We start from the raw sequence: 15,721 nt of genomic DNA, 5'->3' as shown, positions 1-15,721 counted from the left end.
CAGATGACACCACCCTTATGGCAGAAAGTGAAGAGGAACTCAAAAGCCTCTTGATGAAAGTGAAAGTGGAGAGTGAAAAAGTTGGCTTAAAGCTCAACATTCAGAAAACGAAGATCATGGCATCCGGTCCCACCACTTCATGGGAAATAGATGGGGAAACAGTGGAAACAGTATCAGACTTTATTTTTCTGGGCTCCAAAATCACTACAGACGGTTACTGCAGCCATGAAATTAAAAGACGCTTACTCCTTGGAAGGAAAGTTATGACCAACCTAGATAGCATATTCAAAAGCAGAGACATTACTTTGCCAACAAAGGTTCATCTAGTCAAGGCTATGGTTTTTCCTGTGGTCACATATGGATGTGAGAGTTGGACTGTGAAGAAGGCTGAGCACCGAAGAATTGATGCTTTTGAACTGTGGTGTTGAAGAAGACTCTTGAGAGTCCCTTGGACTGCAAGGAGATCCAACCGGTCCATTCTGAAGGAGATCAGCCCTGGGATTTCTTTGGAAGGAATGATGCTAAAGCTGAAACTCCAGTACTTTGGCCACCTCATATGAAGAGTTGACTCATTGGAAAAGACTCTAATGCTGGGAGGGATTGGGGGCAGGAGGCAAAGGGGACGACAGAGGATGAGATGGCTGGATGGCATTGCTGACTCGATGGACGTGAGTCTGAGTGAACTCCGGGAGTTGGTGATGGACAGGGAGGCCTGGCGTGCTGCGATTCATGGGGTCGCAAAGAGTCGGACACGACTGAGCGACTGATCTGATCTGATCTGATCTGAGGCCTTCATTGCTGTGCAAGGGCCTTCTCTAGTTGCAGCAAGCGAGGGCTATTCTCTATTTGCAATATGCAGGCTTTTCACTGTGGTGGCTTCTCTTATTGCAGAGCACAGGCTCTAGAGTGCAGGCTCAGTAATTGTGGTGCTTCGGCTTAGTTGATCTGAGGCATGTGGGATCTTCCCAGGTCAAGGATTGAGCCTGTGTCTTCTGAATTAGCAGGCAGATTCCTAACCACTAGACCACAAGGGAGGTCTGTAACTTGCGTCTTTATAATTTTTTGCCAAAATGCATATTTCTATACCGCAGTGTCTCTCGAAGCAGTCTGACCTGTTGCTTATGGATCAAGAGATTCAAAGTGAAAAAAAAAAAATATGAGATTCAAAATGAAAACAAAAGGTAGTCCAAGGATTTCCCTGGTGGTTCATTGGCTGACTCCAAGCTTCCAATGCAGGGGACATGGGTTTGATCCCTGGTCAGGGAACTAGATCCCACATGCTGCAAGTAAGACCGATCAAAGCACAATCAAATACATAAATAAAAATAAATACTTTTAAAAAATGTGGTCCACTTAATTATGGATCTATGAATGTCATCCAATATAAGAGAGGGGCGAGATTCTCCTTGATGTTGTTCAGTCGCTCAGTTGTGTCCAACTCTCTGCGACTCCATGGACTGCAGCACACCAGGATTCCCTGTCCTTCACTGTCTCCTGGGGTTTGCTCAGACTCATGTCCATTGAGTTGGTGAGGGACTCTCTGACTCGTTTATTGATTTTGTCTTCAAAGGCTATGTAATGAAACGGAGAATTTCTGGGGTCTCTGGAAGGTCAGCCTCTTTTCCCAGAGCTGCCTTTGGGGGAGGGGGTGGCTTTCCTCCCCTTGTAAACCCCATAAGCCTGAGGGGTTAGCTCTGCTCCAAGGGCTGTTAGATGGTTTTAACCCCTTGGGGACAGCCCAGGAGGTGAAACCACCTTTTATAAGGAGACCAGAGTCCAGGCTAAGAGTCTTTAGGAGGAAGTGGTCCAAACCATGGGGAATATCCACCCCCATGGGCTTCAGAGTGACATAGCAAGATCCTGCCTCCCTGTGCCTCAGTTTGCTCATCTGTCCAATGGGTCAGTAGCAAGGTTGCAACTGACTCAGCAGTAAAGAATCCACCTGCCAATGCAGGAGATCCAGGAGACACAAGAGACACGGATTCGATCCCTGGGTCGGGAAGATCCCCTGGAGGAGGGCATGGCAACCCACTTCAATATTCTTGCCTGGAGAATCCCATGGATAGAGGAGCCTGGCAGGCTACAGTCCATGGGGTGGGAAACAGTCAGACATGACTGAACACATGTATCTGTCTAGAGAAGTCAGAACATGAAAATGTGGGCTAGGGCCTGGCCTGTGTTATGTGATCACCAAAAGTTAATTGTTAGAGTCATACATCCCAGAAAGACAAAAAGCAGAACTCGGACATTCTCCATCAGCCTTAGCGAGAAGGAACAAAAGGCGCAGATACTGGCAGATCTGGAGCTCAATCTGGAGACCAGGCTGCCTGGGGTCTAATCTCCATGTCATTGTTTGACCTTGGCTCAACTCACCTGTGAGTCCCATTTTGCAGATGGTAAAACTGAGTCAAGCTCAGAGCAAGGTGGCACTGCAGGGTCACAGAGCTGGTGGGTAGCAAGGTCAGGCTCTGAACCCAGGACTGTCCAATGTCCAAGTGTCTGCCCTTGACCTCCGAGCTGGATGGTTCCATTAACTGCTGCTGTGAGAGGATGTTGTCTGATTTCTAAGCACTCCCCACGGAAGGGCAGAGCAGATCTCTGTAGGGTCTGGAAAAGGAGAAGGGGAAGAAAAAACAAGCGACTGGTTTTGCTTTGACTTTCCGTTTTCCCTTTCCCCCACAGCCCCTCCCAACACGCTGAACTTCAACGGGGCTCATCGTAAGCGAAAGACGCTGGTGGCCCCTGAGATCAACATTTCCCTGGACCAGAGTGAGGGCTCCCTGCTGTCAGATGACTTCCTGGACACCCCCGATGACCTGGACATCAACGTGGATGACATTGAGACCCCTGATGAGACTGACTCACTGGAGTTCCTGGGGAATGGCAATGAGCTGGAGTGGGAAGGTGAGGTCGGTCGCTTACCGTCCCTACCCAATCCCCAAATCAGACCCCAGTGCTCCTCTCAGCTTCTGGGGCCATCTTGCCAGAGTCCCCCCCCCACCTTCCCAGAGGTTCAAGGTGGGCAGGGCTTCTTTTGTTGTTTTTTGGGGTTTTTTTTGGCCATGCTGTGTAGCATTTTAGTTCCCAGACCAGGGATGGAACTTGTTCCCCTGCATTGGAAGCATGGAATCTTAACCACTGGCTCACCAGGGAAGGCCTGGGGCAGGGCTTCCAACCCAAGACTCCCAAAACAGGCCCTGGGACTCCACGTGCATTCTCTCGTGGACTTGTGGACTTTGCTGGGAGACTTGTCTTTCACCCAATTCACTTGATCAAAAGTGATCAAGACCAGAAGGAGGGGCCGCCCCCTGATTCCACAAGTGTACGTGAAGTGAGTCTTGATTGCCATGTGGAGGTAGGGTAGAGAGGGCAGGGATCCGTCGGGAAAACACGGTGCCTGCCTGCTCTCAGGGCAGTCAGAAAGCAGGGCTCTGGGTAACAGAACAAATGGACACAAGGTAATTGCACCTGGTCGCTGGTGCTGTGGGAGAAATAGGTGATGGGAAAGGGTAGGGGGGCTCATTCGGGCAATTCAACCCTCCCAAGGGACACTGGACCACATTTGGGGGCATCTGTGGTTGTCACAACTGGGGGGATCCTGGCATCAAGGGGGTGGGATCAGGGATGCTGCTCCACACCCTGTAGTGCCCAGGACGCCCCCCACAGGCAGTGACTGGCCCTGAATGTCCACAATGCCCAGCCCAAGACACCCTGAACCAGGATTCCTAGGGTGAGGAGGGTTCTTCGGCAGGGTTGTCGGGACTGGCCTCACTGGATGGGTATTACTGGGGCTGATATTCCAAGGCAAGAACACAGGTCAGAAAGATGGCAACAGGGAATCTCCCTGGTGGTCCAGTGGCTAAGACCCCATGCTCCCAATGCAGGGGGCCCAGGTTTGATCCCTGGTCAGGAAACTAGATTCTGCATGCTGCAACTAAAGATCCTGCATGCTGCAGCAAAGAGGGCGCAACCAAATAAGTACTTTTTTAAAAGGTAGCAATGGTGGTGTCCATGGGGACGGAAGCAGAGGCACAGCATTTGTTGGGTGGATGTGAAATATGAAGGGGAAAGAGGTCGAAGGTGGTAGCTGGGTTTGGGGCCTGAGCAGCTGGGAAAACAGCCAGGCTATTTTCTGAGGTGGGAAGATTGCAGGATGACAGTTGGGCAAGAGACAGATAATTTCAAGAGTGGTTAAGAACCCCCGAGAAGCCCAGAGAGGGAAAAAATGTGTACAAGGTCACCCAGCAAGAAATGGGCTCTACCCAGCAAAAGGGTGAGATGAGTGGTCTTCCTCTGGCCTGGGGAGGAGAGGAAGAGGCTCTGTGGCCACGGGCGGCCAAGGCAGCCCAGAGAGGGAGGCTGGGACGAGATGTCCAGATTCAGGCGTCCCTCTTTCTCACCCTCCCTGCTGCCCTGCTCCAGATGACACCCCCGTGGCCGCTGCCAAGAACATGCCTGGGGACAGCGCGGATCTGTTTGGGGACGGCTCAGCGGAGGACGGCAGCGCAGCCAACGGGCGTCTGTGGAGGACGGTGATCATTGGGGAACAGGAACACCGGATCGATCTACACATGATCCGGCCCTACATGAGGGTGGTGACCCATGGAGGTGAGACCATGCCCTGAGGGCCCCCTCCTGGCTCCAACAACTAGAGGGCCCAGCAGTGGTCCTCTCTGAACCTCGGTCTCTTCTTCTGAGCCAGGGGGATGTTAAACTATAGTGTCCAGGTGTGCAGGGATGAAACTCACATGGGGGCAAGGCTTAGACATGTGGGGGCACACCAGAGGTGCCCATGAGGGTGGCTGGCATCCCCCATGGAAGGTGTTTTCTGGCTTCTTTAGCCAGGGTGCTGGGGCCCAGAGCTGTGTCCTCTGAGTATGGGCAGTGAGTGGAAGGGGGCTGGCCAGCTATGAGACGCATGCATGTGGCAGAGCACAGGGCAACTCAGAGCTGGGAGAGGGCTCTGCCCAGCCCTGTCCAGCGCTGCTCACCAGCTGCCTCTCCACAGGGTACTACGGAGAAGGTCTCAATGCCATTATCGTCTTTGCTGCCTGCTTCCTCCCAGACAGCAGCTCCCCTGACTACCACTACATCATGGAGAACCTCTTCCTGTAAGTGACCTGGCCACTCCATCCCAGCTGCCCACAGTTCTGAGGTTCCCAGCCGGTGGGCAGGACAGGCAGCAAGGATCACACTGGGTGGTTCTACCTGGCACCAGGGAAGGGCTGAACCACGGGCAGACCTGCATCTGAGTCCTCTGCTTGCCCGCTGGGCCTCACTGGTGCTGTTGTCATCATCAGTGGCATTTACGGAAGCCCACCCGGGGTGCTCAGCAGTAAAGAATCCACCCGCCAATGCAGGAGACACAAGAGACATGGGTTCGATCCTTGGGTTGGCAAAATCTCCTGGAGGAGGACACAGCAACCCACTCCAGTATTCTTGCCTGGAGAATCCCATGGATAGAGCAGCCTGGCGGGCTACAGTCCTTAGGGTCACACAGAATCAGACTCGACTGAAGTGACTGAGCACGCATGCACACTATGCGGTAGCCACAATGCTAAGGGCTTTGTATGTGAGAGCATGTTCCATCCCCAACAAGACTCTGTGGGGTAGTTATAGTTGCCTCCCATTCTGTGGCTGCAGTGCTTGAGGCACAGAGAGGTTAAGTCACTTGCCCAAGGACACACAGGTAGTTTTGCTAGGATGGAGACAGATAATTAAGGATAAAGCACCTGGTGGGACTTCATTGGTGTCCAGTGGTTAAGACCACACCATCCTTGGGTTCTTAATGCAGGGCCGTGGGTCTGATTCCTGGTTGGAGAACTAAGATCCCATGTACCTCCTGGTGTGGAAAAAAAAAAAAATACCTGGCAGATGACAGTAAGAGCTCAGCAAATCGTTATCACTCCAATTTTCATTATTATGAAGATTTCCTTCTTCCTCGGGGGGCAGCAGGGTGGGGGGGCAGTTGAGGGTGCCAGGTGGGTCAGAGGAAGAGGAAGTACCCATGGAAGGTCAGATCAGAAAGCGGCCTGACTTACCAAGGAGCCCAGTCTCCCTGATTTACAGATGGGGAAGTGGAGGCTGAAAGAGGAGAAGATTCTTCTGAAATCACTTAAGGGGAGACAGGGCTCGGATGGACCCCAGGTCCCTGAAGTCAGGTGCAGTGGACCACTGGCTGTGGGTGTTTGTCCCCCAAGGGCATCTGGGGCTGTTGAAACTTACATTCCAGAATTAATGGAGACATTAGATGAGTTCAAGAGTATAAATCACTTGGCACTTAGTAAACACTCAAAAAAATTGTTCTTTAGTCCCCCAAGGGCATCTGGGGCTGTTGAAACTTACATTCCAGAATTAATGGAGCCATTAGATGAGTTCAAGAGTATAAATCACTTGGCACCTAGTAAACACTCAAAAAAATTGTTGTCTAGTTGCTAAGTTGTGTCCAACTCTTTCCAACACGTGGACTGCAGGGCGCCAAGCTTCCCCATTCTCCACTGTCTCCTGGAATTTGCTCAAATTCATGTCCATCAAGTTGGTATGCCTTCCAGCCGTCTCATCCTCTGTGGTCCCCTTCTCCTCATGCATTCTATCTTTCCCAGCATCAGGGTCTTCTCCAATGAGTGGGCTCTTCCCATCAGGTGGCCAAAGTACTGGAGCTTCAGCTTCAGTCCTTCCAACAAAATGTTCCGGGTTGATTTCCTTTTAGGATCGACTGGTTTCCTCTCCTTGCAGTCCAAGGGACTCAGTTTAAAAAAACAAACAAAACTCCTCAGTAAGATAGTAACTACTACTATCATTGTGCCCACTGACCCCGATTTGGGGGTGTTTGGGAGTCCTCTGCTCCCCTCCCCCGCTATCCTGCTGAGCATGCCAGGACAGCCAACAACACCTGAACAGGTGTGACACAGCCAGGGCAGGTAGAAACAGAAAGGACGGGGGCCACAGGACCTAGTCCCGGGGAACTGGGCTTCCTGACTCTGAGCCAGTCCTTCCGGGTCCCCGGTCCTCTGTGCCTCGTGACTAGGTACGTCATCAGCAGCCTGGAGCTCCTCGTGGCAGAAGATTACATGATCGTGTACCTGAATGGCGCCACGCCCCGGCGGAGGATGCCGGGCATTGGCTGGCTGAAAAAGTGCTACCAGATGATCGACCGGAGGTGAGTGCATGGGGCTGGGGGACGGCCTCAGCGTGCGGTGGGACCCGCGCACTGAAGTCCCCCCAACTCTGAAAGGGCGCGGCTGGGGCGGGCATAACAAAGCACCAGACTGGGCGGCTTAAACAGCAGACATGTGTTGTCTCCTAGTTCTGGAAGCTAGAAGTCTTTGGTCAAGTTGTCTGCAAGGTCAGTTCCTTCTGGAACTGTGAGGGAGAACCGGCCCTGTGCACGCCTGTGTGCAAATGCCCCCTTTTATAAGGACCCCAGTGACTGTGGGTTAGGGGGCAGGCCCTGCTGGGATATGATCTCACCTTAGCTAATGACCCCTGCAGTGATCCTGCTCCCAGACAAAGAGGGAGACCAGACAAAGACCCCTGCAGTTCAACTCACCCGTAGCAGGTGCTTAGAACTGGGGGCCCTAGAAAATCTTTCAGGAAGGAGAGGTGATGTGGCCATGCAAGGGCTTCCCAGGTAGCGCTAGTGGTAAAGAACCTACCTGCCAGTGCAGGAGACATAAAAGATGTGGGTTCAATCCCTGGGTCGGGAAGATCCCCCAGAGGAGGCCATGGCAGCCCCATCCAGTATTCTTGCCTGGAGAATTTCATGCACAGAGGAGCCTAGTGGACTACAGTCCATGGAGTCACAAAGAGTTGGACACGACTGAAGTGACTCACACACACACGCACATGGCCACACAGTCAGATGCTCAGAATCTAAATCAAGAGGGAGCCAGGGCCAGACATCAGCTCTGCCACCTGCAGACCCTTCCAGGGGTGGAGGGGGTGGGCTTAGCTTAACCAAGACTCAGTCTCCTCCCCATCAATGGAGATCATCAGAGCACTGCCTGGGCTCACAGAGTGGGTGACACCCTTTAGCTGCTCCCTCCCCGGGGCTTTCCCCCCAGGGAGCCCATATTGCTCTCTCTGCCTCCCCACACAGACTTCGGAAAAACCTGAAGTCCTTAATCATCGTCCACCCATCCTGGTTCATCCGCACCGTTCTGGCCATCTCCCGCCCTTTCATCAGGTGAGATCGTGATCTGAGTCTCGATACCCACCTGGGTTGTCATGTGTCTTTTCTTTTTTAATCAGCATTTTCCAGCTCCTCTCTTGGGAGTCTATATGGTTGTTTTACACAGTTTAAAAGTGGACTTCCCCGGCAGTCCGGTGGTTAAGATTCTGTGCTTCCAGTGCAGGGGGATTTGGGTTCCATCCATGGTGGGGGAACTAAGATCCCTCATACCGTGTGACACGGCCACTATCTGGACCTTTGTCGGCCAAGTGACGTCTCTGTTTTCTAACACACTGTCTAGATTTTTGTCATAGCTTTCCTTACGAGGAGCAAGCATCTTTTAATTTCATGGCTGCAGTTATCATCCACAGTGATTTTGGTGCCCAAGAAAATAAAGTCTGTCACTGCTTCCACCTTTTTGCCTTCTATTTGCCATGAAGCGATGGGACCAGATGCCACGATCTTAGTTTTTTTTTAATGTTGAGCTTCAAGCCAGCTTTTTCAGTCTCCTCCTTCACCTTCACCAAGAGGCTCTTTAGTTCCTTTTTTTATTGTTTATTATTTTACTTTTTGGCCATGCTTCTCAGCATGTGGGATCTTAGTTCCCCAGCCAGGGATCGAACCCAGGCCCCCTGCCGTGGAAGCTCGGAGTCCTATCCACTGGACCACCAGAGAAGTCCCTATTTGATTATTTTATGACTTATTGTACAGTTACATTCTCTTAGCCTTAGAGAAGGTAACTCATTGTTAGAAAAACTGATTTGACCTTGAAAAGGAGTTTATTTGACATTGTACCAAAATTAGATTTAAGGTAATGTTTTTTAAAAAAAAATCACGAGTTCAAAGCCCCAAGCTGGTGATCAGTCACGTCAGTAGTAGCCAGTGGCCAGAGCTGGATTTGGACAGGGAGAAGCCATTCACCCTGGAAGAGTGGAAGATGAATCAGCAGTGCCCACGTGCACCTGCCTCATGCCCAAGTGACTACTGGTGCCACCAGACAGTGACGATGGTGCCATGAAAGTGTTCTTGGGAAGACTGACACAGAGGAGCACCTCCTGGGGAAGATGGAGCCTGGAGTCTGATATTAATAGCATCTCATCCCTCTCTGCTTTCTTCCTTCCTTTCCTCTCTGCTCAAAAGTCCATATAGTCAAAGCTATGGTTTTTCCAGTAGTCATGTACGGGTGTGAGTTGGACCAAAAAGAAGGCTGAGCACCGAAGAATTGATGCCTTCAAATTGTGGTGCTGGAGAAGACTCTGGAGAATCCCTTGGACTGCAAGGAGATCAAACCGGTCAATCCTAAAGGAAATCAACCCTGAATGTTCACTGGAAGAACCGATGCTGAAGCTGAAGCTCCAGTAGTTTGGCCACCTGATGCAGAGCCAACTCATTAGAAAAGACCCTGATGCCAGGAAAGATTGATGGCAGGAGGAGAAGAGAGTGACAGAGGATGAGATGGTTGTATGGCGTCACCGACTCAATGGACGTGAGTTTGAGCAAACTCAGGGAGATAGTGAAGGACAGAGAGGCCTGTGTGCTGCAGTTCATGGGATCTGAAAGCGTCAGACACAACTGAGCGACTGAACAACAACTCTCTGCTCAGCGGAGACTGGTGTCAGACACATGGCTCAGGAGCCTTCCCTTCTTGCAGGCAGAGACCCCAGGTTCTGCTCTGTACCCGCACCAGGGGCAGGGGATGAGGTCTGGCATGGGCTGAGAGGGAGGTTTGGGTGAGTGTGCTGGGGCCTCCTGGAATAGGGCTGCATGTACATCCCTGGCTGCCATCGCTCCCTCTGACCCTGAGTCACCACCCCAAGGGCTGGCTTTCAGACGTGTCCCTCCTTCTCCTCCCACCAGCGTCAAGTTCATCAACAAGATCCAGTATGTGCACAGCTTGGAAGATCTGGAGCAGCTCATCCCCATGGAGCACGTGCAGATCCCAGACTGTGTGCTACAGTGAGTGTCTTGCGCCGTGGGAGCGCCGCCCCACCTCCATCCACATCATCCATCCCCAGAGCTGCTTATCTCCCAACCTCCCATGCTCTGCCCAGTCAGGCTGCCAGAGAACCAGACCTGAGTGGGAGAGCAAGACAGAGGAAAATAGAGTGAAACAGGCACCTGTGAAATGACAGAACACAGCAGACCTGGCTCCTCTAGTGTAGGCAGAGGGGCCAGTGAGTCCTGGCCCCTGGCTTGTCTTTATAAATAAAGTTTTATTGGCACACAGCTACACTTGTCCATTTACAAACCATCCATGGCTGCTTTCAAGCTACAACAGAATCAAGGGGTTGCCACAGAGACTGGTATGAAAAGCTGAAAATATTGACTCTCTGGCCCTTTGTGGCGGGGGGGGGGGGGGGGGCGGGGCAGTGTCTGTAGACAAAGCCACGTTAATAATTAATTGCTTTATCCTGGCTTTGTTTAGGGCAGATGCTAGAAATGTCTGCTGAGTTGCAGCAACACCAGACACTGGAATATGCCAGTAAAACAGCTATCCCTGCCCTGAGGTGGGGTGAGGTGGGGCTTTGTAAGGTAGCTGCAGGCTATCCTGTTTGCTCTGAAGCCTGGCATGTGTTCAGATGTGACAGTGAGACTGCTTTCCTGTTCCCAGAGTGGAGGGGATTCCCAAGCCACCTCTTAAGCCTTCTCCTTTTTCTGTCTTCCAGGTACGAGGAGGAACGGCTGAAGGCCAGGAGAGAAAGGTATGTGCGGAGCAGCCCGTATTCTGGCCGGGCTGGGGCTGCCGCTGAGCTGGGTCAAGGCTGGGGGAAGCCAGCGGCTTCAACTCAGCTGGGACCCATGTCACGCACGCATGTTTCAAAGCCCTGCCTTCTCTAGAGGTGTTGGAGTCAGACCCAGGCTGGAATCCAGGCTCCCCTGCTCAGTCTCAGCATAATATTAGACAAGTGAAAAGTTCATCCTGCGGGTTATCATGAGGAATTAGGATCAGCGTAGCCCACTGGGCAAAAATAGTGGGCTCGGTAGAGACCTTCTAATGATGCTGGTGACAGTGAGGGCTCAGCCCTGGGGAGCCTCCTAAGGCCCCCAGGTTGAGCCCTCCACCCTTCAGGAGGCCACTCTCCTGGTCTCGTCCACCCTCTGGGGCTCACCCCCAGGTCCCCCTCCACTCCCTGCTTTCCAGTTTCCTCCTCCCTCTGAGACCATTTATGTCAGATTGGGACTCGAACCCAGCCAAAACCCACAGTGCCTTGTTTCAGGACCTGATGAAACTCGGGTTCTTGATGTCTCACCACAGAATTTAGTGAGAGACAAAGTGACAGGTAAGAGGTGGATTTACACAGTTGCAGAGAGAAGTACACTCCCCAGACAGAGTGTGGGCCATTGCAGAGGGCAAGCGCGGCCATGAAATGTGGTGTGGTTAGTTTTTATAGGGTGGGTAATTTCATAGGCTAACGAGTGGGAGGATTATTCCAACTATTTTGGGGAAAGAGTGGAGATTTCCAGGAATTGGGCAACTGCCCACTCCTTGGTCTTTTGACAGTGCCTTGGAACTGTGGTGGTGCCTCTGGGTGTGTCATTTAGCTTGCAGATCGAGGATCAAGGTCTAATCAAAGTCCCCTTGTCTCCCTTCTTGGACCTATTTGATTCTTATTGGTTTATGTTGTGTCCTTGGGCTATGTCATTCTTTCAAAAGTTGTGCCCTGCCCCTTTCCCTCCTGTTACACCTCTGGAGACCCCTCATCCCTCTGGGGACCCCAATCTGTCCTCTGGACTGGGCCCTCTGCTCTGCAGGGTTCCCCTCTTGCCCTCAAGGGTCTCTGCTCCCTCCAGGCCAAGCCCTCCACCATTCAGGAAACCCTCCACCATCCAGGGTCCCCATACTCTGCATGCCCCCTCCTTCTCCCTTCCAAGGGCCCTCCACCATCTGGGAACCACGCTATCCTCCAGTTCCCTCCTCCTTCCCAGGGCCCCCTCCATCCTCCAGGGCCCACCTCCCTCCGGGCCCCCTCCACTCTCTGGGACCCCTTCTGTCCTCCAGGGATACTTCCAAGGGCACCCTCTGCCCATGTAGGTCCTGTGGGTGCAGGTGAGAGAGGAGACAGAGCAGGAGTCCCCCTGGGTGTGGAAGAGAGGGGAATCCATCTGCTGTTCCCCTGCCCAGGGCCCTGGGGATCCTCCTGGGGACCTGGGCCTTATCCTCTGCACAGTTAAGCCATGGGTCATGAAGATCCTTTTTGTATTGTTCTTCTATGTATTCTTGCCACCTTTTCTTAATATCTTTTGCTTCTGTTAGGTCCATACCATTTCTGTCCTTTATTGCACCCATCTTTGCATGAAATATTCCCTTGATATCTCTAATTTTCTTGAAGAGATCTCTAGTCTTTCCCATTCTGTTGTTTTCCTCTATTTCTTTGCATTGATCACTGAGGAAGGCTTTCTTACCTCTCCTTGCTATTCTTTGGAACTCTGCATTCAGATAGGTATATCTTTCCTTTTCTCCTTTGCCTTTAGCTTTTCTTTTCTCAGCTATTTGTAAGGCCTCCTCAGACAACCGTTTTGCCTTTTTGCATTTCTTTTTCTTGAGGATGGTCTTGATCACTGCCTCCTACACAATGTCACGAAGCTCCATCCATAGCTCTTCAGGCACTCTATCAGATCTAATCCCTTGAGTCTATTTGTCACTTCCACTGTATAATTGTAAGGGATTTGATTTAGGTCATACCTGAATGGTCTAGTGGTTTCCCCTACTTTCTTCAATTTAAGTCTGAATTTGGCAATAAGGAGTTCATGATCTGAGCCACAGTCCGCTCCAGGTCTTGTTTTTGCTGACTGTATAGAGCTTCTCCATCTTTGGCTGCAAAGAATATAATCAATCTGATTCCGGTATTGACCATCTGGTAATGTTCACATGTAGCATCATCTCTTGTGTTGTTGGAAGAGGGTGTTTGCTATGATCGGTGCGTTCTCTTGGAAAAACTCTGTTAGCCTTTGCCCTGCTTCATTTTGTACTCCAAGGCCAAACTTGCCTGTTACTCCACGTATCTCTTAACTTCCTACTTTTGCATTCCTGTCCCCTGTAATGAAAAGGACATCTCTTTTGGGTGTTAGTTCTAGAAGGTCTTGTAGGTCTTCATAGACCTGTTCAACTTCAGCTTCTTCAGCATTACTGGTTGGGGCATGGACTTGGATTACTGTGATATTGAAAGTTTTGCCTTGGAAATGAACAGAGATCATTCTGTCATTTTTGAGACTGCACCCAAAAACTGCATTTGGAACTCTTTTGCTGACTATGAGGGCTACTTCATTTCTTCTAAGGGATTCTTAGCCCACAGTAGTAGATATAATGGTCATCTGAGTTAAATTCACCCATTCCAGTCCATTTTAGTTCGCTGATTGCTAAAATGTCTATGTTCACTCTGGTCATCTCCTATTTGACCACTTCCAATTTATCTTGATTCATGGACCTAACAGTCCAGGTTCCTATGCAATACTGCTCTTTACAGCATTAGACTTTATTTCCATCACCAGTCACAGCCACAGCTGGGGTTTTTTTTCGCTTTGGCTCTGTCTCTTCATTCTTTCTGGAGTTATTTCTCCACTCTTCTCCAGTAGCATATTGGGCACCTACCGACCTGGGGAGTTCATCTTTCAGTGCCATATCTTTTTGCCTTTTCATACTGTTCATGGGGAAGGCAAGAATACTGAAGTGGTTTGCCGTTTCCTTCTCCAGTGCACCACGTTTTGTCAGAACTCTCCACCATGACCTGTCCATCTTGCTTGGCCCTGCACGGCATGGCTCATAATTTCATTGAGTTAGACAAGGCTGTAGTTTATGTAATCAGTTTGATCAGTTTTCTGTGATTGTGGTTTCTTATTCTGTTATTTTCTAATCTTTGTTATTATTCTGATCCCTCTTATTTATATTTTTCTTATTATATATATATATATATATTTTTTTTTTTTCTTTTTCTTCTCTCTCTTTGCTGTTGGAGTCTGGTTTTACCCCTCAGGGGTTGTTATCTTTTAGTCTTCATTATTGTTCTGCTTTTTTTAAATCTCTCTCTCTATTTTTTTCTCATTTTTTTTTCTTTCTCCCCATGGCCTTCATCTTGATGAATTCCTGACCATCCCATCACTTGCTCCACCCTCTGGGCCCCGGCACTTCCCAGGGCAGGCAAACCCTTTCCAGACTGCTGTCAGGTCACGGCAGCCCAGATGGAGGGGAGTGGGAGCCAAGAGCCCCTCAGCCCACTCAGCCAGCTGGTTACCCCTGCTCACCTCTTTCTGTTCCCAGCGCGAGGCCGCAGCCGGAGTACGTCCTGCCCAGGTCTGAAGAGAAGGCAGAGGCGGGACTGGCAGAAGACAGGTAAGTGTCCAGGTGGCCATGGGCAAGAGCTCACACCTGCCAGGGGCTGCCGAGCCCAAAGAACATCAGATGAAGGTGATCTAAGGTCACTATGGTGCTGAAATAAGACCACCTTGGGACTTCCCTGGTGATCCAGTGGTTAAGACTCCACACTTCCACTACATGGGGCGCAGGTTCCATCCCTGGTCTAGAAACTAAGATCCTGTATGCTTCATAGTGAAGAAAAAAAAAAAAAAAGCCCCACCACAAGACCTACTCCATCAAACCATTTTAATGTGAATTTAGTACATCTCTTTAGAGTCCCTTGGACTGCAAGAAGATCAAACCAGTCCATCCTAAAGGCAAGCAACCCTGAATATTCATTGAAAGGACTGACACTGAAGCCAAAGCTACAATATTTTGGCCACCTGATTGAAAGAGCCGACTCATTGTAAAAGACCTGGATGCTTGGAAAGATTGAAGGCTAAAGAGGGCAACAGAGGAGGAAATGGTTGGAGGGCATCACCGACTCAATGGACATGAGTTTGACCAAACTCCTGGAGATAGTGAAGGACAGGGAGGCCTAGTGTGCTGCAATCCATGGGGCTGCACAGAGTCAGACATGACTGAGCAGTTGAACAACAATTTTGGGCAACCAGCACCTCTCTCCCAAACATTCTTTCCGCCCAGAGGGAGACCCTGTACCCAACTAAGCAATCCCTTCCATTCCCATCCCCTCCTAATTTGTTTTTAATCCAGTGACTCTGTTATTATAAAAGTCCTTTAGTGCCTCCCCCTGGGATGTGCAGACAGATAGCATGGCCCTGTCCTTCCCTGTCTCTTTCTGTGCCATCTGCCTCCTGCAGTTGCTGCTTGTTGTACCCTTCTTCTCCTGTCCTTGGGCTCTTTGAGGGAAGTGGCTATAGCCCGGGACTGTCCCCTCCTCCTCCTCCCACCTTGCATCTATCACAGGCCAAGCACGGGGGCCAGGGGCAACTGACGTGCCTGAGAGACCAGGATCTGCTCTCAGATGGAGGTTCTGGCTGGCCTTTGTGCAGGCCCTGGTGGGTGGGTCCCACCTTCCAGGCGGGTGGGCCTGGGGCAACACTGGTGACTTCACTTTGTGGCAGCCAAGGGGCTTGGCCGTCCTCGTGACTACCTGTCCTGGCTCATTTGTTACACAGGAGACACATGCTGACGCTTGCTTTGTGCCAGATCAGGATGCAGCCATGTTGGGCCTCATA

General features: G+C 50.9%; 1 protein-coding gene across 3 annotated transcripts in view; it reads left to right on the top strand.

Annotated features, from left to right (window-relative positions):
• The window catches only part of ATCAY (ATCAY kinesin light chain interacting caytaxin), a 40,604-nt gene that overhangs the window by 20,862 nt on the left and 4,021 nt on the right, over positions 1-15,721 (top strand). For all 3 annotated transcript variants that reach the window (XM_086410143.1, XM_086410144.1, XM_086410142.1), the window contains 8 exons: positions 2,683-2,904; positions 4,423-4,608; positions 5,009-5,111; positions 7,028-7,159; positions 8,099-8,185; positions 10,028-10,126; positions 10,837-10,872; positions 14,427-14,498. In XM_086410143.1, coding sequence (XP_086266269.1) covers positions 2,683-2,904; positions 4,423-4,608; positions 5,009-5,111; positions 7,028-7,159; positions 8,099-8,185; positions 10,028-10,126; positions 10,837-10,872; positions 14,427-14,498 — 937 coding nt within the window. The remainder of the gene's footprint in view (positions 1-2,682; positions 2,905-4,422; positions 4,609-5,008; positions 5,112-7,027; positions 7,160-8,098; positions 8,186-10,027; positions 10,127-10,836; positions 10,873-14,426; positions 14,499-15,721) is intronic.

This window comes from Bos grunniens, chromosome 7 (assembly GCF_055505025.1).
Source record: "Bos grunniens cultivar Pamir isolate PY7600 chromosome 7, Bosgru_T2T1.0, whole genome shotgun sequence".
Classification (NCBI taxonomy): Eukaryota; Metazoa; Chordata; class Mammalia; order Artiodactyla; family Bovidae; genus Bos; species Bos grunniens.
Note: the sequence above shows the minus strand (reverse complement) of the source record. Positions and strands in the feature narration are given on the sequence as shown.